Source organism: Triticum aestivum, chromosome 7B (genome assembly GCF_018294505.1).
Source record: "Triticum aestivum cultivar Chinese Spring chromosome 7B, IWGSC CS RefSeq v2.1, whole genome shotgun sequence".
In the NCBI taxonomy this organism is placed as follows: domain Eukaryota; kingdom Viridiplantae; phylum Streptophyta; class Magnoliopsida; order Poales; family Poaceae; genus Triticum; species Triticum aestivum.
The window spans coordinates 12,768,363-12,795,882 of record NC_057813.1 but is presented as its reverse complement, the minus strand read 5'-3'; the positions used below and the strand labels follow the sequence as shown (position 1 = coordinate 12,795,882).

Below are 27,520 nucleotides of genomic sequence, written 5' to 3'. Positions count from 1 at the left end.
AATTTGGTATGAATGGGTTTGATCACTCATTAAAGATCAAAACTATAAGATTTTTAAATTTTTATGATGCTTTTGATTAACAAAGTGGCACTCATTCCCTTTTCGCGAAGAGTTGTTTGATTTGCCTTATTCATTTGTGGCATCAAAATTCCTTCCAAGGTGAATGGATAGGTACTACATGTGAGCAGAGCCTATTTGTGCCCCATCATATACTTTATCCAGTGCATCCATTGTGCCCATGCAAGTACCATATCAATACATATTTTCTAGAAAGTGTGCAGTCAGAATTCTCTATCTTCGACCACTGGTTGATATATATAGAAATGTACAATCAAATTTTTCATGAAGAATGGATTCACAATATAAGTTTTTATAACTATTCACACACATTCATACAAAAACAAAAGTCAAAATGCTTCGGTTGCTCGTAAGTAATACCTTCTTTATTGCTTTGGATTACACAAGTTCATTTTTAGATGGCAAGTCAATATTTATTTTGGTCTATGTTTCTGTAACAGCATAAATGCTACATTGTTGCCACTTGTGATAGAGATTTAAAGAGGAGAATAAGAAAGCTATACTTGCTTCCTTAAAGCTCAGCACTAGGACTTCGGAGCGATGCCCTTACGCTGATAATGTGTACATGCTATTGATTTGGCGGGTTCCTGGTGTTCCAATCATGTATATCACCCAACACATGTACTCGATAGAACGACTTCCCGAAGACATAATTCGGGGAGGTAATAATAGCTTGCTCTAGTGACAGTTTCTGTTCACTGTTATGTTATGTGTATCTTATTTTAGGCGTGGTAAATCCATGACCTAACTCATGCACTGGTATCTTGTGCAGCACCAAGAATCTGATTAGCCATGCACTGGTACCAAACACCATCATACTTGCCCAAGTTCCTTAATTTAGGATGGATATGAGTACTGCCGAGCTGATTGTAACCACTTCAAAATTGTGTACCAACCTCCTTAAGGCATAGTTTTCATAAATTTTGATAGAAGAAGTGTAAGATTGTCCTTGTTTTGAACTGAACTATAGCCAACTTCCCAGCTTGCTTGGTGTTGTTAATGTTGCAGACTCAAGAATATGTTCTATGTAATATGTAAGTGTTGTCATTTGGTTCAATGCTTTGGCATGCTTCTGGTTCATTGCTCTCAATTGCCAAGCCAATGTATGTGCTGGGTTTTGGATTTTGCAAACTAGCATCTTTTCTGAAATGACCTCAATGTAGAGTGCAATGTGTTGCACTGGTAGCCCAAACTTTATAAGCTCATGTATGACTCTTGTAGTCGTGTGGTGAGAACTATAGTTGCGTAACGGTGATGAAGCTACATTGATATAATAACTTTGTAAGAAAAATAATAATGGTGGCCACATGGTCTCTGCCCTTGCCCCTTGGCCATGGCATATGAGCATTAAGCTTTATTTAGTACTACCTCTGCCCGTCTTATAATTTGGGACAGACGAATCGAACATTGTAATACATCCACATCCAGCTAAATTGTGTTATAGAAGGTGGCATAGACCAAACCTGATGACACCACATTATAATATGGTAAACTGAAAAGAAAATGAAGGATGCAAGAAGGGAGAAAGAAAGTTTATCACCATGCACTAGCCAGTGGGATAGTGGCATGTTAGCAAATCGTGGGCTTCAGAGATTCCATGAATTTTGGGTTCCGTATGCTAGTTGGCTATAGCACGATATGCAATATTTCACTTCTTCTCAGCATCACAAGTATACCCTAGAAAACATGGCACATGTTGGGAATGTGAGATAGCGATCTACCCCAAAATGATGTTTTATGTTGGGAATAGGGTGGATTTGTCTTCATCCTTAAACAAAAGACATAGTGGTTTTGGTGAAAAAAAAGGGTAAACATTTGTTAGGAGTTGCATATTACATTTTATGGGTATTCTATTTTGTTTAGTTGTCCTTGTTTCATCTGATGAGCATGATTTGTGTACTCTACAGAAAATGCAAATAATCAGATGCACTAAGAACCTAAGCTTTACAAGCTTGTGCATGTGCAAGAATAAGTGTAGACTAAATGGTGATTATTTTTTAATAAAATGTCGTATGGCTGCATCCAACCAACCAAGCTATTGTCGCTGCTTTTATTTAAGTACAATCCAGGCTTAGAGATTCTCATCATCCGCTGGATTTCAGTAGTTAGGAAGCTCTGCCATGTTATCTTGGATTGTTGTCATTGTGCCAAGTAACATTTTGAGAAAAGGGAATCATGCGGTATTATTGGATAGTGTGGCTTCTATTTACTCTTTGTTTTTCAAGTCTACCGCCTGTGATTTTTGATTCTTTGAGTTAGATTGTGCCCAATCCACCGTTTGAACATGGGACATGTTACTTGCACAAAGGTGAAGCAAAAGTTGTCCACCCAAAAACTGCTAGGTATGTTGTTCTATGTAATTGTACTCCAATGGGGACAAGAGTTTCATTGCTAGAATTTTATCTATGAAAAAGTGGAAGAAACATGTTCCATATTTTTTTAAAGAGAAGGGATGTTGTATAAATTTAATAGTAATTACTCAGTTTACTACCAACAAATGGATGTGAATGATATCACATTACTTATTACATACTCTAGTTTAATTTCTTCTACTCTGAATGGGTATGTTGTAGATAGTTCTCAGCTCCGTAATATCATATTATAACCTTACTAGTCTACATTCAGTCTCTGTATGTTTTGTGTGAATTGAAACTTAGTCATGGCTCAAGTGTTTGAAGGTCTTCAACCGTTTTAGACTCATATAATGTGCACAATGATTTTTGAGGAAAGAGCATTATGGGTTACCTATCTATCTCATCCATCATTGTTTCCTCAGAATGAGCTTGTTGTAGAGGTTTGTTCCATGCAAATGCTGAGATGATATAGTGCTGAGGGTCATCATTTAAAGCACTACAGTTAGTGTACTCTTCGATGTGATTATTAGTGAGTTGAATGCTTCAAAACAACATGTTTATAATTCCCGTTAAGTCATTACAAATTATTATGAATGAGCATGTGTAGGTATTCTATTTATGATGCAATTAATACGAAGTAGCAACTAAACTGGGGGTACGGACCATGTGGTGATTGCTGTGGTTGCCCGGAACTAAAGCTACATAAATGCTGAGAATGATAACTTCACTCCTACACGAGTAAAGGAAAATGATCCTCAATGGGAACCATGTGCTCCTTGACTGTAGCAAAGATAGATAATGAATAACCTACATTTAGTGCGACAATGTGGTTGAAAAAAATGCATCTAGCTGAGCCATGTATAACTGGTCAAGTAGCATAGAGCAAACCATTATAGAGGCAATAGTTTTTGTAACGTGGAAGAATGGAAGAAAGAAATATAGATAAGGAAGTTGATTGCCATGCTTCGGAACAAGCCACACTGGATGGGAGACAAAATGTGGGCAACTTAAATCGTGGGCTTGAGAGACATCGAGTATGCGCGGATAAGTTGTTGGGTTACATCATGGCCAGCGAAATTTTTTCTTTCTTCAATCCTTGTAGATGTACCTAGTACATCTGGCCTCGGGTGCTTTTTGATGGTCCTGAGCTATTTCTTTTTTCCACAATCCCTCACTCAGGATGTTTGTCGCTCTGTGTCGCAAGCCCTCGGTGTAGCCCTCTCATCCCCGTGTTGCATGTCTGATGGAACCCAAGGAGCTGACAAGAGCTTTGGTTGGTATTTTTTATAATAGTTACAGTTAGCTAGTACCATGTGTGTTCAGTGCTAAAAGTGTAGACAAGTAGGATCGAATAATGTTACAGATTGCACCGATTCACAAAAACAACATGGTTAATTGGCTTTGAACGTTTACCAAGCGCCACAACAACATGTCATGTATACTCTTGATCCAAGTCTGGTAAACAATTGATTTCTACTTCCTCCGTCCCACACTAGTGTAAAAAACGCTCTTATATTATGGGACGGAGGGAGTACCATACACCTATCACTTGTTTTCCTTACACTGCCTTTACTGCTGGTAGTCCTGGGGCCGACCTAGGGCCTCATTCATAACATCTGTGCAATTTTCTTGCCAATGGGCCCAAAATAGGGTGCTAGTAGCTTTCGAGAACTTGCAATGCAACAACAACCTAGATTGCTTTCTGGAGCAAGCACACGAAGTGCATTCTTTTCATTAAGAAGAACTATCCTGCTTTGTTGTTTGTTTATACTTGCTAATTGGAAGCCCCCGTGTAATCTCAATTGTAAAAAGTATTTGTGTTCACCAGAACTTGTCTTACAAATGCCTCATTTGGACAGCAGGCAGTTTCAAATTTGCATTCAGTAGCGCTCAAAGCGTAAGATGAAGAGTTTATTTTTATTACCAAAAAGTTGGAGTTGTACCATTTAGGCAGGTGTGCTAGTTCATGTGCAACGGTTAATGTATTCTCATAATTTCATTTGCTTGTATCATGGCATGCTTCGGCGTGCGGAGCTTCAACACCAATTAAACTGAAGCTACTAATGCTTACTAGATAAAAAACCATTATAATATCTAAGAAAATGGCCAGGATGAAGTGGTGGTATTGGGATTAGATTTAGTTCGATAGCCTTGGTCGTATGCTTTGCTAATGCTAGTGATGTTAACAATCAAGTCAGACTCGTCTTCATGCATATAAAGTTATCTACTTGACTTGATGCTTCTTTTTCCCTATGCAGTTGGATTTGGAGAAAGGATTGATGGACTGCCTTTATGCAAAATGTAAGCTTACAACACCATTATTTTGTTGTTAGTTGTCTTATTTGGATGTGTGTTATCCTTTTCATGTGTATGTTAAACTGCATAATTCTTTGCTGACTAACCCGACCTTGTTATGAAGGTACCCTCTGCATCACTGATTGTGTTATGGCTGAGCTTGAAAAGTTAGGACAAAAACATCATGTGGCTTTGAGGTATTATTCATGCCACATTTGTTGTAATAGTTCCTGAATCATCTCTTTAAAATTTTGCTAATTACATATGTGTGATTAGTGTTTGATATTGTTATTTTTTAATCCATTAGCACTTGAATTTATTTTTTGCGATTCCATGTGTCACAGAATTGCTAAGGACCCTAGGTTCCAGAGACTAGCATGCACACACAAGGGAACTTATGCTGATGACTGTATGGTTGAGAGAATTACTCAGGTAGGATTCTGGATCCTTGAATTACTTTTTGTGTACTTAGAGTGGACGTATACCAGCAATATTTGTGACCTTAAGTGATTGAAGATTGTACATTTAGCAGACTACCTGCATAATGTCCATAGGTATGTCACTGATATGAGGACCATATTCTTTTGACATTGCAAACTTGCACTAAAATAATTTGCAGCAAAAAATTGGATGTATGGGTTTGTTCGCTCATTAAAGATCAGAGCTGTAAGATTTTAATAATTTATGATGCTTTTACGGAAAAGGACTTTCGGCCCCATATATAAATAAAGCAAACCACCACGGCCACAAAGTACCACACAAGTTGACACACACACACACATACACTGTCTCGCGATAAGTAGTACATGAGATGCAGCTGGGGGCACAGCTCAACAAGCCCTAAAAGAAAAACGAAAAGGCGGTAGCACCGCAACGAAGAAGCTAATCTGACTCAAGTGGTGGCGGAGGGAGGGGCGGCACCAAACGAAGAGCCATCACACGAAAATCAGCAATGATGATGTTCATGGCGTCCCGGTCCTCGTGGCGGCTAAGCGGCCGCCAAAGCTGCAAATAACCACACATTTTGAACACCGCGTCAGTAGCACGCCGAAGAGGAACACGCTGGATCACAAGCTTATTCCAAACCGTCCAAAGCGTCCAAGAAAGGACCCTAGTAGCTAGCTACCTAATATGGAGACCTAATGGGGGTGAGGCCTGGATCTCGGCGAAGAGGTCCGGGAAGTTGGTCTTACACCAACGACCAATGACCACCGACCACCTCGTGAAGGCAACTCCAGAGGAACTGGGCGGGGATGCACGAGAAGAAAATGTGATTTGAGTCTTCTTCGGTCCCACACAAAGGACAAGTCCCATCTCCCGGGCCATTTCGTTTTAACACCTCCACGCCGGAGGGGACACGTCCGCGGATCCATTGCCATAAGAAGATTTTGATCTTTAGAGGGAGTCTGATCAACCAGATCATCTCCAAGGGCGCCGGCCCAGGGGTTGTAGCGATGGCCCAGTATCGAGGCTTTGTGGAGAATTTTCCCAAGGGCTCTAGGTGCCAGGATAGGCGATCGTGTGCCAGCTCAAGGTCCAGCTCGTGGAGTGCAACGACATCCAGGAGCTCGTGCCAGGCGATTAGTTCCGGGGGCCCAAAAGGCCGCCGGAACGCGAAGCGCCCTAAGGCAATAATGGTCGTCTCAATTGAGACCAGAGGGTCTACCACGATGGAGAAGAGGTATGGGAAGCGAGCCGGGAAGGGTGTATCACCAACCCACCTTTCGAACCATAATAGTGTGGCTGTTCGCGATCCCACCGCAATGGAGGTCCCGATGCGGAGAAATGGTAGCAACTGGATGACGGACTTGTTGGGGAACGTTGCATGGGAAACAAAAAAAATTCTACGCACACGCAATGATCTATCCATGGAGATGCATAGCAACGCGGGGGAGAGTGTGTCTACTTACCCTTGTAGACCGTAAGCGGAAGCGTTTCACAACGCGGTTGATGTAGTCGTACTTTCTTCGTGATCCAACAGATCAGTACCGAACGTACGACACCTCCGCGTTCAACACACGTTCAGCTCGGTGACGTCCTCCGCCTTCTTGATACAGCAACACAACAAGGTAGTAGATGAGTTCCGGCAGCACGACGGCGTGGTGACGGTGATGGTGATGTGATTTTCTGCAGGGATTCGCCTAAGCACTACAAAAATATGACCCGGGGTGTAAATGGTGGAGGGGGGCGCCGCACACGTCTAACAATTGATCTGGTGTGTGCTAGGCACCCCCCTCCCACATATATATAGGTGGGAGGGAGGGAGGAGAAGCCATAGGGGGCGCCCAAGTAGGAGGAATCCTACTTGGAGTCCCTCCCAAGCCGCGCCCCCTGCCATATATAACCGAGGGGGAAGGAAAGAGGGGGGGGAGGGAAGGAAGGGGGAGTCCTACTCCACATTTTCCTTTCCCTTCCCTCTTTCCTTCTTCTCCTAGGCCAGCCTGCTATGGGGGCGCACTAGCCCCTTGTGGCTGGTGTGTTCCCTCTGTTTTGGCCCATAAGGCCCATAACTTTGCCGGGGGTGCCCGGAACCCCTTCCGGTGACCCGATAAGTACCCGGTAACCCCCGAAAGACTTCCGGTATCCGAATACCATCGTCCTATATATCAATCTTTACCTCTCGATCATTTCGAGACTCCTCGTCATGTCCGTGATCTCATCCAATACTCCGAACAACATTCAGTCACCAAATCATATAACTGATACAACACTATATCGTCAATGACCGTTAAGCATGCGGACCCTACAGGTTCGAGAACTATGTAGACATGACCGAGACACCTCTCCGGTTAATAACCAATAGCGGAACCTGGATGCCCACATTGGCTCCTACATATTGTACGAAGATCTTTATCGGTCGAACCGTTATGACAACATACATAATTCCTTTTGTCCATCGGTATGTTACTTGCCCGAGATTCGATCATCGATATCTTCATACCTAGATCAATCTCGTTACCAGCAAGTCTCTTTAGTCGTTCCGTAATACATCACCTCGGCACTAACTCCTTAGTATTTTACTTGCAAGCTGATATGTCCCCGTCGTATCTACTTTTCCCAACATTTTTCCTCTTGTTTGGGACTCTAATTTCCATGATTTGGATGCAACTAACCCGGACTGACGCTGTTTTCAGCAGAACTATCATGGTGTTGTTTTTGTGTACTCGTAGCCTTAGCTTTATAAGCTCATGTATGACTCGTAGTGATAACTATAGTTGCTGAACTACTGTAGTGATAACTATAGTTGATCAATGGGGAAGCTCCCCCGATACAATAACTTCACATGACAAATAAAAATGGTGGCCACATGGTCTCTGCTCTTGGTCATTGTACAGAATCATGAACCTTTATTTGGTACTACCTCAATAAGTTACAGAGGTAGTAGAACATTGTACATTCACATCCAACCAAACCGTGTTATAAAAGGTGGCATAGGGAGAGCAAACCTACCACCACATAATTTTCTAAACTGAAAATAGAATGGCGGAGACTAAAACGGAGACAGAGAGTTTACCACCATGCCCTATACACTGGGATAGTGGAATGCTAGCAAATCATGAGCTTGAGAGGCTTCAGGACTTAGGGTTCACTTGGGTGCTAGCTCGTAGTTGCATGACGGCAACTGTTGACTCACATTGGAACCACATAGAATAATTTAGGAGGGCACATGCTGGGGAATGTGAGATAACGATCTGCCTCAAAAGAGCCCTCTTGTTGTTGCATAAGTAGAACCATCAAAGGTGGATTTACATTTAATGAGTATTCGTACATGTCATTGTGTTCTTTCGATGAGCGTGCAATAATAGGATGCACTGTCCACTTAAGCTTCACAGGCTCGTCCATGTGCAAGAAACTGTAGACTAAAGTGGCCAGTAGTGAATTTTATTTTATGAAACATGAAATAGCTGCATCCAACCAACCAAGCCAATTTTGCTGCTTTTGTTTAAGTGGAATCGAAGAGTAGATATTCTCATCATACGCTGGATTTCAATAGTTGGGATGTTCCACAAGTTATTTTGGATCGTTGTCAATGTGCCAAGTGTTTTTCTGAGAAAGGGGAGTGGCTTCTATTTGCCCTTTGCTTTTCCGATGTACCGTCTGTAAATTTTTATTCTTTGAGCCCAATATAGAAGTGAAAAGCCCAATATAGGAGTATAAACAAGACGTAATAAAAAAGATTGACGTGGAAAGTTCCGATTGAAATACGATCTAAACATGAAGATGACTTGTCATTCACTGGTTATTAGAAGCATCCCAAACGCATCCGGGGCAGAAGTATGGAAATAGGAGAAGGTAGTGGCGAGAGGAGCCGACCAAAATTAGGATTTCCGCAAAAATATGGTAGAGCGTGTTATGAGTGTCGATGTGATGGACTTAATTTAACAAAGATGATGAAAGCGTAAACTCGCAACGATTTATGCGCTAGGGATACCGTTTTGTCTTTTGTGTCAAAGCAATTTTTAAATCACGGGCCATGCCAGTAAACTACTTTACTAAGACAAAACGATGGTGGTACTTGCACAACAGTGACACAAAGTTGTCCACCCCAAAACTGCTTGTGTGAATGCGGACCAGAATTCTATTTATAATATTTCTATTTAACCCAAACTAAGGGAAACATGCTTGCTAAAAGCCCCTTAAAAGTGAAGGCTGTTGTAGAAATTTGATAGTAATTACTCGAGTTAGTATCAACAATTGGATGTGAATGATACCACGTTACTCATTAATTACATACTCTTGTTTAATTGCTTCTACCTTGAATGGGCATGTTGCGGATAATTCACTGTTCCTCAATATTATATTATCATCTCATAAGCGTACACTCAAGCTCTAAGATTTTTGTGTGAATTGAATACTTAGTTAGGGCTCAGGTGTTTGAAGATCTTAAAGTGTTTTTGACTCATACTAATTGGCACAATGATTTATGACAAAAGAGTAGTATGGGTTACATATGTATCTCATCCACCATAGTTTTTCTGAGAGAGGACCATAGTTTCTTCTGAATGAGCTTGTAGAGGTTTGCCCCATGCAAATGCTGAGGTGATCTAGGGTTCTGGATCATCGAGTGAAAGCTTTACAGTTAGTGTACTCTTTGGTTTGATTATTAGTGGGTTGAATGCTTCAAAATAACAACATGTTTGCCTAGCCCACTAAATCATTTCAAATTCTCATGAATGAGCTTGTCTAGGGTATTCTGTTTGTGATGCAATTAATGCGAAGTACAAACCTCATCTAAGGGTACGGCCCATGCGGAGATTATTGTAAATTGCCTGGCACTAAAGATCCATAAATACTGAGCACACGAACTTCACTCCTACTCCCTCCGTCCGCGAATAAGTGTACTTCTACTATTTGTCTTAAGTCAAAGTTTTATAATTAAACTGATAAGAACAGATACTACACTTGATCTTAGCCAAAAGGCCGAGAACGCGTACTGATTGGTCGAAAGAGTCGAGAAACGCAGGGACCCGCTCAGCCACGCCCCCCCCCCCCCGCGCCGCTGGCCACTCCGACCGCGGCGGCCACCGCCCTCCTCCACCGTTGTCCCGCCCGGGCGGGCGCTGCCGCCCATGCCGACCCTGTCCTCTCCCCGGGATCCCGCTTCCCCATCTGCCACCCATCAATGCCGCAGGCTGGGGGGCGGATCTGGATCCCCTGGTTCTTCCATGGCTCCCACCTCTCCCGATCTCCGGCCGATCTTGAGTGGGGGACGCCCCCGCAAATCCTACAGCGAGGCGCTGACCTCGAGGGTGCCCTCTCGCTCGGACCGCTGGCCTCCGACGCGTCCCCCCTGGTAGAGCAGCCCCGACTCCGGTCCATTGTAGTTGTGCCTTCCCCGCTGCCCGTTTCGGAGCCAACCGCCATTGATGAAGGTTGGACGCGCTATCAATCTCACAAGAGCAAGAAGGCCGGCAAGCGACCGCCAGGCAACCCGGGGCGCCTCCGCGGGCCCGGATCCAGCCGCCCCCTCCTCGCCGGGGCGCGAGGCCTTCTTAAAGAGATTCAAGGGCCTCTGCTTCCAGTGCCTCAGCCCCCACCACCGCCGCGTCGACTGCCACGATCCCCTCCATTGCATCCTCTGCAAGCGGCCAGGCCACTTTGGTAGGGAGTGGCCCAACAGCAAGAGTGGCCGACCTGCGGGTGTGCGGCAGGCCCGTCCGGTGCGGGAGCGTCATTGTTCCCCGCCCCACCCCCCTCCGCCCCTGATGGCCTCGGCGAACCCCCCTTCATCGACCACGGACGCCGGCCTCGCTCCAGCCACAAGGTGATCGCCTCCATGCTGGAGCTGGAGCAGCAGGTGTTCCTGCTGCAGCAGCATGCGGTGGTGATCACCGCGATGACCAAGCTACACGAGGCCAGCCCCCTCTCCATCGGTCGGGCCATCGAGCGGGAGTTCCAGATCCCCTCGCACCTCCTGCGCGTCACCAGCCACGATCCAGAAGACTTCTTCATCCACCTCACCATGCCAGCGCACAAGGAGCTCGTCGTCCGGCGCGGCTCGATCATCGTGGATGGTGTCTCCTTCCTCCTGGAGCCATGGAGGGAAGACACGCACGCGATCCATGACACCTGGATGCTCCATGTCCATGTCGTCATGGAGAAGCTGCCGATGCAGCTGTGGACGCTGGAGGGCGCAAAGGAGGTGCTGGGCGACCAGGTGATCATTGAACGCCTCGACAGCCGCACCTTCGAGCGCGCGGACACGAAGCACTTCGCCGTCTGGGTGTGGGTGTGGCAGCTCCACCACATCCCCACCAAGAGGACGCTCTGGAAGCACGCGCGCGGCGCCGGCAGGGTGGAGGAGATGCTCGGCTTCTCGCCGCCGAGTAGAGTGGTCGCGCCCCCCCAACCTGCTTCGCTGGGACGTGTTGGTCCACATCGATCGCGTCAAAGACTGGACGCCGCTCTCCCCCCGCTCCTCGCACTCGGGCCAGAGCGGGCCAGAGTGGGCTCCCCTGTACCCGCGCATCCCGCCTATCGGTGGCTGGGTGACCGGCGTCGAGGATGGTATGCCGGCGCTGGACTCGCGGCCGCGCATGCGCCATCCCGCGCAGGTCGCGTCCTCGGGCTGCAAGGGCATGCCCTCGGCAGGCCATCGATGCTCCCACGACGGTGACGACAGTCAGAGGCGGTCCTGGAAGGACACGCTTGAAGGAAATATGCCCTAGAGGCAATAATAAAGTTATTATTTATTTCCTCATATCATGATAAATGTTTATTATTCATGCTAGAATTGTGTTAACTGGAAACATAATACATGTGTGAATACATAGACAAACTTAATGTCACTAGTATGCCTCTACTTGACTAGCTCATTAATCAATGATGGTTATGTTTCCTAACCATAGACATGTGTTGTCATTTGATTAACGGGATCACATCATTAGGAGAATGATGTGATTGACTTGACCCATTCCGTTAGCCTAGCACTTGATCGTTTAGTATGTTGCTATTGCTTTCTTCATGACTTATACAAAGTTCCTACAACTATGAGATTATGCAACTCCCGTTTGCCGGAGGAACACTTTGTGTGCTACCAAACATCACAACGTAACTGGGTGATTATAAAAGAGCTCTACAGGTGTCTCCGAAGGTACATGTTGAGTTGGCGTATTTCGAGATTAGGTTTTGTCACTTCGATTGTCGGAGAGGTATCTCTGGGCCCTCTCGGTAATGCACATCACTATAAGCCTTGCAAGCAATGTAGCTAATGAGTTAGTTACGGAATGATGCATTACGTAACGAGTAAAGAGACTTGCCGGTAACGAGATTGAACTAGGTATTGGATACCGACGATCGAATCTCGGGCAAGTAACATACCGATGACAAAGGGAACAACGTATGTTGTTATGCGGTTTGACCGATAAAGATCTTCATAGAATATGTAGGAGCCAATTTGAGCATCCAGGTTCCCCTATTGGTTATTGACCGGAAACAGTTCTAGGTCATGTCTACATAGTTCTCGAACCCGTGGTCCGCACGCTTAACGTTACGATGACAGTTTTATTATGAGTTTATAAGTTTTGATGTACCGAAGGTTGTTCGGAGTCCCGGATGTGATCACGGAGATGACGAGGAGTCTCGAAATGGTCGAGACATAAAGATTGATATATTGGAAGCCTATATTTGGATATCGGAAACGTTCCGGGTGAAATCGGGATTTTACCGGAGTACCGGGGGGTTACCGGAACCCCCCGGGGGTTAATGGTCCTACATGGGCCATGAGGGAGAAGAGGAGGGCCGGCCAGGGCAGGCCGCACACCCCCCTAGTACGAATAGGACAAGGAAGGGGGGGGCGGCGCCCCCCTTTCCTCTTTCCCCTCCCCCTTTCCTTCTCCACCAAGGCAAGAGGGGGGAGTCCTACTCCCGGTGGGAGTAGGACTCCTGCAGGCGCACCCCTAGGGGGCCGGCCGCACCTCCCCTCCCTCCTTTATATACTGGGGCAGGGGGGCACCTCTAGACACACAAGTTGATCTTCGTGATCGTTCCTTAGCCGTGTGCGGTGCCCCCCTCCACCATATTCCACCTCGGTCATATCATAGCGGTGCTTAGGCGAAGCCCTGCGTCGGTAGAACATCATCATCGTCACCACGCCGTCGTGCTGACGGAACTCATCCCTGACACCCTGCTGGATCGGAGTTCGGGGATCGTCATCGAGCTGAACATGTGCTGAACTCGGAGGTGCCGTACGTTCGGTACTTGGATCGGTCGGATCGTGAAGACGTACGACTACATCAACCGCGTTGTCATAACGCTTCCGCTTTCAGTCTACGAGGGTACGTGGACAACACTCTCCCCTCTCGTTTCTATGCATCACCATGATCTTGCATGTGCATAGGAAAATTTTGAAATTACTATGTTCCCCAACAACGCTGCTGGGGCAGGGCCGCGGAAAGGAGCCAGCCGCCCCCTCCCCACGGAGCGCCAACGCAGTTGCACGGCCACCTCGAGGCACAGCCGGAGCCGCCACCACGACGCACGCCAAGGACACGCCGCCAAGTCTGGCAGAACTGGCTCCCGGGCTGCGTCCTCCTCTGGGACGGCCGCTGCAACGCGCAACCCGCTGCTGGCGCCACCCAGACCGCTGCCACGAGAAGCGGGCGGTGCTGCGGCCGACGGTGACCCGGTGGCTGAGTTCTTCGATGAGGTGGGCAAGGAGCTGCCCCCTCCGCCCAGGGTGGACCCGAGGAAGGCCGCCATCGACAAGGCTGCGGCGGCCACTGTCGACAAGCCCCTCTGCTTCGTGCCAAGTGCAGACTCGGCCAGCAACATTGATGACGGCATCAACATGGGCCCCGCTCTCTCCCTCGCCCAGCACACCCCCAGAGCAGCCACCACGCACTCCCTGCAGCTCGGCGTAGTCACATCCCAGGTGTGCCACCTGCAGCTCTCCGATGCGGGCGGCGCCCCGCCCAGCCAGCTGTTTGCAGCACCAGTGCCTTCTGTGCTGGGGAAGGCCCCTGTTGGGGAACGTAGCAGAAATTCAAAATTTTCCTACGTGTCACCAAGATCTATCTATGGAGAAACCAGCAACGAGTGGAAGGAGAGTGCATCTACATACCCTTGTAGATCTCTAAGCGGAAGCGTTCAAGAGAACGGGGTTGAAGGAGTCGTACTCGTCGTGATCCAAATCACCGGAGATCCTAGTGCCGAACGGACAGCACCTCCACGTTCAACACACGTGCATCCCGGTGACGTCTCCCATGCCTTGATCCAGCAAGGAGAGAGGGAGAGGTTGAGGAAGACTCCATCCAGCAGCAGCACAACGGCGTGGTGGTGATGGAGGAGCGTGGTAATCCAGCAGGGCTTCGCCATGCACCGCGAGATATGAGGAGAAAGAGAGGTAGGGCTGCGCCAACAGGAGAAGAACTTCGTGTGTGGGCTGCTCCTATGCCTCCACTATATATAGGGGGAGAGGGGGCTGCGCCCCCACCTAGGTTTCCACCCCTAGGGGCGGCGGCCAGCCCTAGATCCCATCTAGGGGGGCGGCCAAGGGGGTGAGAGGGGGAAACTTGCCCCCCAAGCAAGGTGGGGCGCCCCCTCCCCAAACCCTAGGCGGCTTGGGCCCTTGTTGGGGGGCGCACCAGCCCACCTGGGGCTGGTCCCCTCCCACACTTGGCCCATGCAGCCCTCCGGAGATGGTGGCCCCACTTGGTGGACCCCCGGGACCCTCCGGGTGGTCCCGGTACGTTACCGATAAAACCCGAAACTTTTCCGGTGACCAAAACAGGACTTCCAATATATAAATCTTTACCTCCGGACCATTCCGGAACTCCTCGTGACGTCCGGGATCTCATCCGGGACTCCGAACAACATTCGGTAACCACATACAAACTTCCTTTATAACCCTAGGGTCATCGAACCTTAAGTGTGTAGACCCTACGGGTTCGGGAACCATGCAGACATGACCGAGACGTTCTCCGGTCAATAACCAACAGTGGGATCTGGATACCCATGTTGGCTCCCACATGTTCCATGATGATCTCATCGGATGAACCACGATGTCAAGGACTCAATCGATCCCGTATACAATTCCCTTTGTCTAGCGGTATTGTACTTGCCCGAGATTCGATCGTCGGTATCCCGATACCTTGTTCGACTCGTTCCGTAACACATCATCCCGTGATCAACCCCTTGGTGACATTGTGCACATTATGATGATGTCCTACCGAGTGGGCCCAGAGATACCTCTCCATTTACCGGAGTGACAAATCCCAGTTTCGATTCGTGCCAACCCAACAGACACTTTCGGAGATACCCGTAGTGCACCTTTATAGCCACCCAGTTACGTTGTGACGTTTGGTGCACCCAAAGCATTCCTACGGTATCCGGGAGTTGCACAATCTCATGGTCTAACGAAATGATACTTGACATTAGAAAAGCTTTAGCATACGAACTACGATCTTTGTGCTAGGCTTAGGATTGGGTCTTGTCCATTACATCATTCTCCAAATGATGTGATCCCGTTATCAACGACATCCAATGTCCATGGTCAGGAAACCGTAACCATCTGTTGATCAACGAGCTAGTCAACTAGAGGCTTACTAGGGACATGGTGTTGTTTATGTACCCACACATGTATCTGAGTTTTCTATCAATACAATTATAGCATGGATAATAAACGATTATCATGAACAAGGAAATATAATAATAACTATTTATTATTGCCTCTAGGGCATATTTCCAATAGTCTCCCACTTGCACTGGAGTCAATAATCTAGTTCACGTCACCATGTGATTAACACTCACAGGTCATATCGCCATGTGACCAACATCCAGAGAGTTTACTAGTGTCATTAAACTAGTTCACATCATCATGTGAGTTCTGGGGTTTGATCATGTTTTGCTTGTGAGAGAGGTTTTAGTCAACGGGTCTGCAACATTCAGATCCGTATGTACTTCGCAAATCTCTAGGTCATATTGTAAATGCTGCTTACACGCTCCACTTGGAGCTATTCCAAATGGTTGCTCCACTATACGTATCCGATTTGCTACTCAGAGTCATTCGGATAGGTGTTAAAGCTTGCATCGACGTAACCCTTTATCTCGAACTCTTTATCACCTCCATAATCGAGAAACATATCCTTATTCCTCTAAGGATAATTTTGACCGCTATCTGGTGATCCACTCCTTGATCACCTTTGTACCCTCTTGCCAGACATGTGGCAAGGCACACATCAGGTGCGGTACTCAGTATAGCATACTGTAGAGCCTACGTCTAAAGCATAGGGGACGACCTTCGTCCTTTCTCTCTTTTCTGCCGTGGTCAAGCTTTAACTCTTAACTTCATACCTTACAACTCAGGCAAGAACTCCTTCTTTGACTGATCCATCTTGAACACCTTCAAGATCATGTCAAGGTATATGCTCATTTGAAAGTACCATTAAGCGGTTTTGATCTATCCTTATAGATCTTGATGCTCAATGTTCAAGTAGCTTAATCCAGGTTTTCTATTGAAAAACACCTTTCAAATAACCCTATATGCTTTCCGGAAATTCTACATCATTTCTGATCAACAATATGTCAACAACATATACTCATCAGAAATTCTATAGTGCTCCCACTCACTTCTTTGGAAATACAAGTTTCTCATAAACTTTGTATAAACCCAAAATCTTTGATCATCTCATCAAAGCGTACATTCCAACTCCGAGATGCTTACTCCAGTCCATGGAAGGATCGCTAGAGCTAGCATACCTTTTAGCATCCTTAGGATCGACAAAACCTTTCTAATTGTATTACATACAACCTTTCCTTACGAAAAACTGGTAAGGAAACTCGTTTTGACATCCATCTGCCAGATTCCATAAATGCAGCTAATGCTAACATGATTTCGACGGACTTAAGCATCGCTACGGATGAGAAAATCTCATCATAGTCAATTCCTTTGAACTTGTGAAAAACTCTTCACCACAAGTCGAGCTTCATAGACGGTGACATAACGTCCACGTCCGTCTTCTTCTTAAAGATCCATTTATCTCAATGGCTTGCCGATCATCGGGCAAGTCCACCAAAGTCCATGCTTTGTTCTGATACATGGATCCTATCTCGGATTTCATGGCTACTAACCATTTGTTGGAATTTGGGCCCACCATCACTTCTCCATCGCTCGTAGGTTCATTGTTGTCTAGCAACATAACCTTCAAGACAGGATTACTGTACCACTCTGAAGTAGTACGCATCCTTGTCACCCTACGAGGTACGGTAGTGACTTGATCCGAAACTTCATGATCACTATCATAAGCTTCTACTTCAATTGGTGTAGGCGCCATAGGAACAACTTCATGTGCCCTGCTACACACTAGTTGAAGTGACGGTTCAATAACCTCATCAAGTCTCCACCATCCTCCCACTCAATTCTTTGGAGAGAAACCTTTCCTCGAGAAAGGACCCGATTCAAGAAACAATCCCTATTGCTTTCGGATCTGAATTAGGAGGTATACCCAACTGTTTTGGGTGTCTTATGAAGATGCATTTTATCCGCTTTGGGTTCGAGCTTATCAACCTGAAACTTTTTCACATAAGCGTCGCAGCCCCAAACTTTTAAGAAACGAGAACTTAGGTTTCTCCAAACCATAGTTCAAATGGTGTCGTCTCAACGGAATTATGTGGTGCCCTATTTTAAAGTGAATGCGGTTGTCTCTAACGCCTAACCCATGAACGATAGTGGTAATTCGATAAGAGACATCATGGTACGCACCACATCCAATAGGGTGCAACTATGATGTTCGGACACACCATCACATTATGGTGTTCCAGGCGGTATTAATTGTGAAACAATTTCCACAATGTCTTAATTGCGTGCCAAAGCTCGTAACTCAGATACTCATCTCTATGATCATATCATAGACATTTTATCCTCTTGTCACGATGATCTTCAACTTTACTCTGAAATTACTTGAACCATTCAATAATTCAGACTTGTGTTTCATCAAGTAAATATACTCAGTATCTACTCAAATCATCCGTGAAGTAAGAACACAACGATATCCACTGCGTGCCTTAGCACTTATTGGACTGCACACATCAAAATGTATTACTTCCAACAAGTTGCTTTCTTGTTCCATTTTACTGAAAACGAGGCTTTCAGTCATCTTGCCCATGTGGTATGATTTGCATGTCTCAAGTGATTCAAAATCAAGTGAGTCCAAAACGATCCATCTGCATGGAGTTTCTTCATGTGTACATACCAATAGACATGGTTTGCATGTCTCAAACTTTTCAAAAACGAGTGATTCCAAAGATCCATCAACATGGAGATTCTTCATGCGTTTTATGAGTTACATGGTAGTGCCACAAGTAGGTGGTACTATCATTACTATCTTGTATCTTTTGGCATGAACATGTGTATCACTACGATCGAGATTCAATAAACCATTCATTTTAGGTGCAAGACCTTTGAAGGTATTATTCAAATAAACAGAGTAACTATTATTCTCCTTAAATGAATAACCGTATTGTGATAGACATAATCCAATCATGTCTATGCTCAACGCAAACACCAAATAACAATTATTTAGGTTTAATACCAATCTCGATGGTAGAGGGAGCGTGCGATGCTTGATCATATCAACCTTGGAAACACTTCCAACACATATCGTCAGCTCACCTTTAGCTAGTCTTCGTTTATTCCGTAGCTTTTACTTCGAGTTACTAACACTTAGCAACCGAACCGGTATCTAATACCCTGGTGCTACTAGGAGTACTAGTAAATTACACATTAACTTAATGTATATCCAATATACTTCTATCGACCTTGCCAGCCTTCTCATCTACCAAGTATCTAGGGTAATTCTGCTCCAGTGTCTGTTCCCCTTATTACAGAAGCACTTAGTCTCGGGTTTGGGTTCAACCTTGGGTTTCTTCATTAGAGCAGCAACTGATTTGCTGTTTCATGAAGTATCCCTTCTTGCCCTTGCCCTTCTTGAAACTAGTGGTTTCACCAACCATCAACAATTGATGCTCCTTCTTGATTCCTACTTTCTCGGTGTCAAACATCGCGAATATCTCACGGATCATCATATCTATCCCTCATTTGTTATAGTTCATCACGAAGCTCTAGCAGCTTGGTGGCAATGACTTTGGAGAAACATCACTATCTCTGGAAGATCAACTCCCACTCGATTCAAGTGATTTGTTGCACTCAGACAATCTGAGCACAAGCTCAACGATTGAGCTTTTCTCCCTTAATTTGCAGTCTAAGAAAATCGTCGGCGGTCTTATACCTCTTGACGTGGGCACGAGCCTGAAATCCCAATTTCAGCCATCGAAACATCTCATATGTTCCGTGACGTTTCGAAATCGTCTTTGGTGCCTCAACTCTAAACCGTTTAACTGAACTATCACGTAGTTATCAAAAACGTGTATGTCAAATGTTCGCAACATCCACAGACGACGTTCGAGGTTCAGCACACCGACCGGTGCATTAAGGACATAAGCCTTCTACGAAGCAACAAGGACAATCCTCAGTTTATGGACCCAGTCCGCATAATTGCTACTATCAAATTTCAACTAAATTTTCTCTAGGAACATATCTAAAACAGTAGAACTAAAGCGCGAGCTACGACACAATTTGCAAAGGGCTTTTGACTATGTTCAGGATAATTAAGTTCATCTAATGAACTCCCACTCAGATAGACATCCCTCTAGTCATCTAAGTGATTACATGATCCGAGTCAACTAGGCTGTGTCCGATCATCACGTGAGACGGACTAGTCATCATCGGTGAACATCTTCATGTTGATCGTATCCTCCATACGACTCATGCTCGACCTTTCGGTCTCTTGTGTTCCGAGGCCATGTCTGTACATGCTAGGATCGTCAAGTTAACATAAGTGTTTCGCGTGTGTAAATCTGGCTTACACCTGTTGTATATGAACGTTAGAATCTATCACACCCGATCATCACGTGGTGCTTCGAAACGATGAACTTTCGCAACGGTGCACAGTTAGGGGGAACACTTTCTTGAAATTTTAATGAGGGATCATCTTATTTACTACCGTCGTTCTAAGCAAATAAGATGTATAAACATGATAAACATCACATGCAATCAAATAGTGACATGATATGGCCAATATCATTTTGCTCCTTTTGATCTCCATCTTCGGGGCTCCATGATCATCATCGTCACCGGCATGACACCATGATCTCCATCATCATGATCTCCATCATCATGTATTCACGAAGTTGTCTCGCCAACTATTACTTCTACTAGTATGGCTAACGGTTTAGCAATAAAGTAAAGTAATTACATGGCGTTGTTCAATGACACGCAGGTCATACAATAAATTAAGACAACTCCTATGGCTCCTGCCGGTTGTCATATTCATTGACATGCAAGTCGTGATTCCTATTACAAGAACATGATCAATCTCATAAATCACATATCATTCATCACATTACTCTTGGCCATATCACATCACATAGCATACCCTGCAAAAACAAGTTAGACGTCCTCTAATTGTTGTTTGCATGTTTTATGTGGCTGCTATGGGTTTCTAGCAAGAACATTTCTTACCTACGCAAAAACCACAACGTGATATGTCCATTGCTATTTACCCTTCATAAGGACCCTTTTCATCGAATCCGATCCGACTAAAGTGGGAGAGACTGGCACCCGCTAGCCACCTTATGCAACACGTGCATGTCAGTCGGTGGAACCTGTCTCACGTAAGAGTACGTGTAAGGTTGGTCCGAGCCGCTTCATCCCACAATGCCGCCGAATCAAGATAAGACTAGTAACGGTAAGCATATTGAACAAAATCAACGCCCACAACTACTTTGTGTTCTACTCGTGCAAAGAATCTACGCAATAGACCTAGCTCATGATGCCACTGTTGGGGAACGTAGCAGAAATTTAAAATTTTCTTACGTGTCACCAAGATCTATCTACGGAGAAACCATCAACGAGGGGAAGGAGAGTGCATCTACATACCCTTGTAGATCGCTAAGTGGAAGCGTTCAAGAGAACGGGGTTGAAGGAGTCGTACTCGTCGTGATCCAAATCACCGGAGATCCTAGTGCCGAACGGACAGCACCTCCGCGTTCAACACACGTGCAGCCCGGTGACGTCTCCCATGCCTTGATCCAGCAAGGAGAGAGGGAGAGGTTGAGGAAGACTCCATCCAGCAGCAGCACAACGGCATGGTGGTGATGGAGGAGCGTGGTAATCCAGCAGGGCTTCGCCAAGCACTGCGAGATATGAGGAGAAAAAGAGGTAGGGTTGCGCCAACAGGAGAAGAACTTCGTGTGTGGGCTGCTCCTATGCCTCCACTATATATAGGGGGAGAGCGGGCTGCACCCCCACCTAGGTTTCCACCCCTAGGGGCGGCGGCCAGCCCTAGATCCCATCTAGGGGGGCGGCCAAGGGGGGGGAGAAGGGGAAACTTGCCCCCCAAGCAAGGTGGGGCGCCCCCTCCCCAAACCCTAGGCGCCTTGGGCCCTTGTGGGGGGGGCCACAGCAGACCACCTGGGGCTGGTCCCCTCCCACACTTGGCCCGTGCAGCCCTCAGGGGATGGTGGCCCCACTTGGTGGACCCCCGGGACACTCCCGGTGGTCCCGGTACGTTACCGATAAAACCCGAAACTTTTTCGGTGACCAAAATAGGACTTCGCATATATAAAGCTTTACCTCCGGATCATTCCGGAACTCCTCGCGACGTCCGGGATCTCATCCGGGACTCTGAACAACATTCGTTAACCACATACAAACTTCCTTTATAACCCTAGCGTCATCGAACCTTAAGTGTGTAGACCCTACGCGTTCGGGAACCATGCAGACATGACCGAGATGTTCTCTGATCAATAACCAACAGCGGGATCTGGATACCCATGTTGGCTCCCACATGTTCCATGATGATCTCATCGGATGAACCACGATGTCAAGGACTCAATCGATCCCGTATACAATTCCCTTTGTTTAGCGGTATTGTACTTGCCCGAGATTCGATCGTCGGTATCCCGATACCTTGTTCAATCTCGTTACCGGCAAGTCTCTTTACTCGTTCCGTAACACATCATCCCATGATCAACCCCTTGGTCACATTGTGCACATTATGATGATGTCCTACCGAGTGGGCCTAGAGATACCTCTCCGTTTACCGGAGTGACAAATCCCAGTCTCGATTCGTGCCAACCCAACAGACACTTTCGGAGATACCCGTAGTGCACCTTTATAGCCACCCAGTTACGTTGTGACGTTTGGTGCACCCAAAGCATTCCTATGGTATCCGGAAGTTGCACAATCTCATGGTCTAAGGAAATGATACTTGACATTAGAAAAGCTTTAGCATACGAACTACAATCTTTGCGCTAGGCTTAGGATTGGGTCTTGTCCATCACATCATTCTCCAAATGATGTGATCCCGTTATCAACGACATCCAATGTCCATGGTCAGGAAACCGTAACCATCTGTTGATCAACGAGCTAGTCAACTAGAGGCTTACTAAGGACATGGTGTTGTTTATGTACCCACACATGTATCTGAGTTTCCTATCAATACAATTATAGCATGGATAATAAACGATTATCATGAACAAGGAAATATAATAATAACTATTTATTATTGCCTCTAGGGCATATTTCCAACAGCCCCAACACGCGCCAAGATGCCGGCTCGATCTAGGCATGCGGCCCCACCATCCCGCCAGAGCGCTCGACAGGCGGCCAACCCCTCCAGTGTCCCGGTCAGCCAGAGATCCACGCTTCGCATCATCCACGGCCTGGGCATCTTGGGGCCGAAGGAGACCGTGATGGCCAAGGCAGCAGAAGCCTTGATCCGCCGCTTTAACGAGCCACTCTCCGATTCTAACATCATGGCCATTGCTAGGCTCACCAACCTCGACGCTGCTGCCCTCAAGATCGCCGCGGGCATGCAGGGTCAAGACGGAGAGGCTGCTGAGGCCGCTGCTTCTCCATGTTAGGTTCCCCCAGTAGCTGTAGCCTCCAGCGACGCCCAGCAAGCGGCTGGGTAGAGTTAGGCCTCTCCATGCATTGTAACAGTGTAGGGCGCTCTCGTAGCAGGGGTATAGTCGATTGCCGGTGGAATTTGGGGCCTATTGGTGGCCACCGGCGACGCCTCGGGCCGATGGTGGTGTATCTGTCTTTGTTTTTCAGTAGTTTCAGTCCTTGGAGTATGCACCTATTTCCCCATGATTGACGCAAACCTGAAAATCATGTCATGGAACGTTCGAGGGCTCAACTCGCCGGCCCGGTGAGCCGTAGTTTGCGAAGCTGCGGAAACACACAAGCTAGCTATCCTCTGTCTACAAGAAACAAAGATCGACGAGTGGAGTAGATCACTAGTTAGAGAGGTTGGCGGCTGCAGGCTGGATGATTGCATCGTGCTCCCGGCAGATGGTACCCGTGGCGGTGCGGCCATCTTCTGGGACAAAAACAGAGTAGACGTGCAATCCCATGCCATCGGCCTTTTCTCCATCACGGCCAAGATCACCATGAGGGCATCGGCCGGTTCCTTCTGGCTGACGACGGTGTACGGACACGTCGATGATGGGAGGAAGGACGAGTTCCTGGCTGAACTTTCGCGAGCTGCACCTCCAACAGACGCCCCTTGGCTCATCAATGGTGATTTCAACCTCATCTACGAGGCACAAGACAAGAACAACAACAACATCAACCGTAGAATCATGGGCAAATTTAGGGCTGCCATCGACGCCGCAGGCCTCAAGGAGATCAAATGCAAAAACCGCAGATTCACTTGGAGTAACAAGAGGATGACGCCAACCCTAGTTAGCATAGACAAGTTTTTCTACAACATGGCTTGGTGCTCCATCTTCCCTTCGTATCTACTGCATGCTGCTTCAACATCATGCTCCGACCACTGTCCATTGCTGCTATCCGAAGCCTCTGTGCCTCGCCGTGCGGCTCGCTTTCGCTTCGAATCCTTCTGGCCTCGCTTCCCCCGCTTCCACACGACAGTCTAGCATGCTTGGAACCGCCCCGTAGCTTCAAACTGCGCCTTCCAACGCCTCAACGCCAAGCTGCTTAGAACGGCAAAGGACCTGAAGATTTGGGCGAAGGACTTTTTCAGTGAGATGAGGCTCCAGATGCACATGGCAAACGAGATCATCCTGCATTTAGACATAGCCCAGGAGCACAAGCAACTATCGAGTGAGGAGCGGCGGCTCCGAAAGCAGCTCAAGCTACACGTACTAGGTCTAGCTGCGATCGACAGGGCTCGCAAACGACAGGCCTCGCGGGTCACTTGGCTCCGTGCGGGCGACGCCAAGACGGCTTTCTTCCAGGCCAAAATCAACTCCAGACGCCAGAAAAACTTCATCCATGCCCTGCACAATGGTGACGCCATTGCCACCTCCCACGGCGACAAGGAGCAGATCATCTATGAGCATTTTAGGTCCAGCTTGGGGACAATAACGCATTGCACTTTCTATGTAAACTAGAATGCAATCCAGATGCCAACTTTGCCCGCGGCAGGACTAGACAATCCGTTCTCTGAACAAGAGGTGTGGGAGGCCATCTGCAAATCTCCACAACAAAAATCGCCGGGGCCAGACGGATTCAACGTCTCCTTCTTCCGTTCATGCTGGCCCATAATCAAGGATGATGTGATGGCAGCCTTTCGTCAGTCCTATAACCTCACTGGGCGAGACATGTCCGTGATCAACTGCGCGACAATCACTCTTCTCCCTAAGAAGGACGGGGCGACTGAGATCAAGGATTACAAACCCATCAGCCTGATCCACTCCATCGCAAAGCTCATCTCCAAGGTTCTCTGCATTAGGCTTGCCTCCATGATCGACGCAATCATCTCTCCTGCGCAGTCGGCTTTTCTAAAGAAGAAGTGTATCCATGACAGCTTCCTCTACGTGCAAAACTCCGCCAGGGCCCTGCATCGTCGCAAAGTTCCGTGCCTTCTGATGAAGATAGATATAGCGAAAGCCTTCGACACGGTCTCCTGGGAGTACCTTCTCGAGCTAATGCAGAAACTAGGGTTTAGCTCTCACTGGCGGGACTGGGTCGCGCGCCTTCTGGCCACGGCTTCTTCTTCGGTCGCTCTGAACGGCAGGACATGCCCTAGTTTCCTGCACTTCAGAGGTTTGCGGCAGGGCGACCCGCTGTCCCCCTTCCTCTTCATCCTGGTGATCGACCCGCTGCACCACCTCATTGCCACCGCGGTGGACCAGCAGCTCCTCAACCGCCTCCTAGTCCGCGATCTCGCGCTCCGGGTCAGCCCCTACACCGGCGATGCCGTGATCTTCGTAAACCCTAGCCATGGTGAGGTGAAGTCCCTGCTGCACATCCTCGAGGACTTTGGAAAGGCGACAGGACTCTGCATCAACCCAGCCAAGTCCACCGTCTCCCCCATCCGCTGCGAAAACATCAACTTGGCAGAGGTGCTGCAAGATTTTTCTGGCCCTGTCGCCCCCTTCCCCATCAGATACCTAGGGCTACCGATCACCACGGGCCGTCTACGCCTCGTCCACCTCCAGTTCATCATCGACCGTATCAAGGCGAGGCTTGTAGGTTGGAAAGGCAGGCTGCTGCCGATGGCAGGGCGTCGTGTGTTGGTCCGCTACATTCTAAGCGCCATGCCAACATTCGCGCTAACCGTGCTACGCCTGCCGAAGAAGATTCTTAGGGAGATCGACAAGTGCAGGCGCCGATTCCTCTGGAGCAACGAAGAGGAGATCACTGGGGCCAGCTGCAAGGTGAACTGGCCGTCAGTGTGTGCCCCAACGGAGCAGGGGGGCCTCGGCATCCCGGACCTCGAGCATTTTGGCAGAGCGCTTCGGCTGCGCTGGCTATGGATCGCATGGCACCACCCGGAAAGGCCCTGGGCGGGGTCTGAACTGCCATGCGACGACGCAGAGAGGGCCCTCTTCGCGGCATCGACCAAGGTAACGATCGGAGAAGGGACGCGGGCCTCTTTCTGGCTGTCGCCATGGCTAGGGCACGAAACCCTGTCACAATGTTTCCCCCGGTTGTTCAACCACTCTCGCCGCAAGCACAGAACAGTTCAGGAGGCAATGGAAGGCGACACATGGATCCGCGATCTCGCTCACGGGCAAAACTAGCACCTCCTTAGTGAGGTGCTAAGTCTGCACCGCGAGCTGTAGCGCTCGGGACAGCCGGCACGGCCTGGGGAGCAAGATGCCATCAGTTGGTAACTCTCAGGCACGGAGACGTATTCGGCCAAATCGGCATACCGGGTGCAGTTCCAGGGAAGGATAGCCACCAACTTTGACCAACTCATCTGGAAGGCCTGGGCGCCAGGGAAGATCAAAATCTTCGCGTGGTTGCTGCTGCGGGATAGGCTTTGGTGCAACGCAGGCTGCAGAGGCGAGGATGGCCGAATTCCTACTTCTGTCAACTCTGTGTCAGAAGCCTCGAGTCCTCGAGCCACATGTTCTGGAATTGCCCGGAGTCCAGGCAGGTTTGGAGCAGGATCGGGCAATGGCAAGGCTGCTCATCGCTCTCTCCCGCAGCTAGCTGGTGCAGCGGAAACTCCACCACGATCGCCCAAACCATCCTGGTGCGCACAGACACACCTCACCAACAAGGCGCGCGGTCGATCTTGCTGCTGGCGTGCTGGGAGATTTGGCAAGAAAGGAACCACTGCACTTTCCGCCGCGGCATCCCAAGTGTGAGAGAAATCCTCAGGCGCATCCGAGACGGCATCGAGCTTTGGAGGATCACCGGAGCATCATGCATTGAGAGCCCTTTTGGGGAACCACCATGAGAGAGTAGGATTTTTCCCTTTCGTGCCTTAGGGTTTGCGGCCGCCTGTGGCCAACCCTGCACTTGCGATCTTAGGATCTTCGCCCCACAACTGTTTTACCACTGCTTCCTGCTAAATCAATGCAAAGCCAGCGATTGCTGGATCTTTCAAAAAAGAAGTTTTATAATTTTGACCAACTTTTTAGAAAAGAGTAGTAGTATATATGACATCAAATTGATATATTATGAAAATACATTTCAAAAAGAGTCTAGTGATACTAATTTAGTGTCATAAATGTTGCTACTTTTTTCTATAAAGTTGGTCAAAGTTTCAAAACTTTGACTTAGGACAAAAGCTAGATGTACACTTATTCGCGGATAGAGGAAATACAAGAGAAAAGCAAAAAAAAATGATCCTCAATAGGAACCACATGCTCCTTGCCAGTGCAATGGTAGATAATTAATAACCATCATTTAGTGGGACAATGCGGTTAACAAAATCATCCAGCCAAGCCATGCATAAGAGGTCGAGTAGCATAGAGGAAACTAATATATATATGATAGTTTTTGCAAGTGGAAGGGAAACTCGAAGTGG

The 27,520-nt window shown here is 47.5% G+C and overlaps 1 protein-coding gene and 1 pseudogene across 1 annotated transcript in view; one reads left to right on the top strand and one right to left on the bottom strand.

Moving 5' to 3' along the window:
* The window catches only part of LOC123157551 (rRNA-processing protein FCF1 homolog), a 58,110-nt gene that overhangs the window by 27,932 nt on the left and 2,658 nt on the right, over positions 1 to 27,520 (top strand). Inside the window, exons 5-7 of the mRNA XM_044575838.1 lie at positions 4,691 to 4,733; positions 4,852 to 4,924; positions 5,072 to 5,159. Coding sequence (XP_044431773.1) covers positions 4,691 to 4,733; positions 4,852 to 4,924; positions 5,072 to 5,159 — 204 coding nt within the window. The remainder of the gene's footprint in view (positions 1 to 4,690; positions 4,734 to 4,851; positions 4,925 to 5,071; positions 5,160 to 27,520) is intronic.
* LOC123163278 (uncharacterized) lies at positions 10,060 to 10,160 on the bottom strand (annotated as a pseudogene).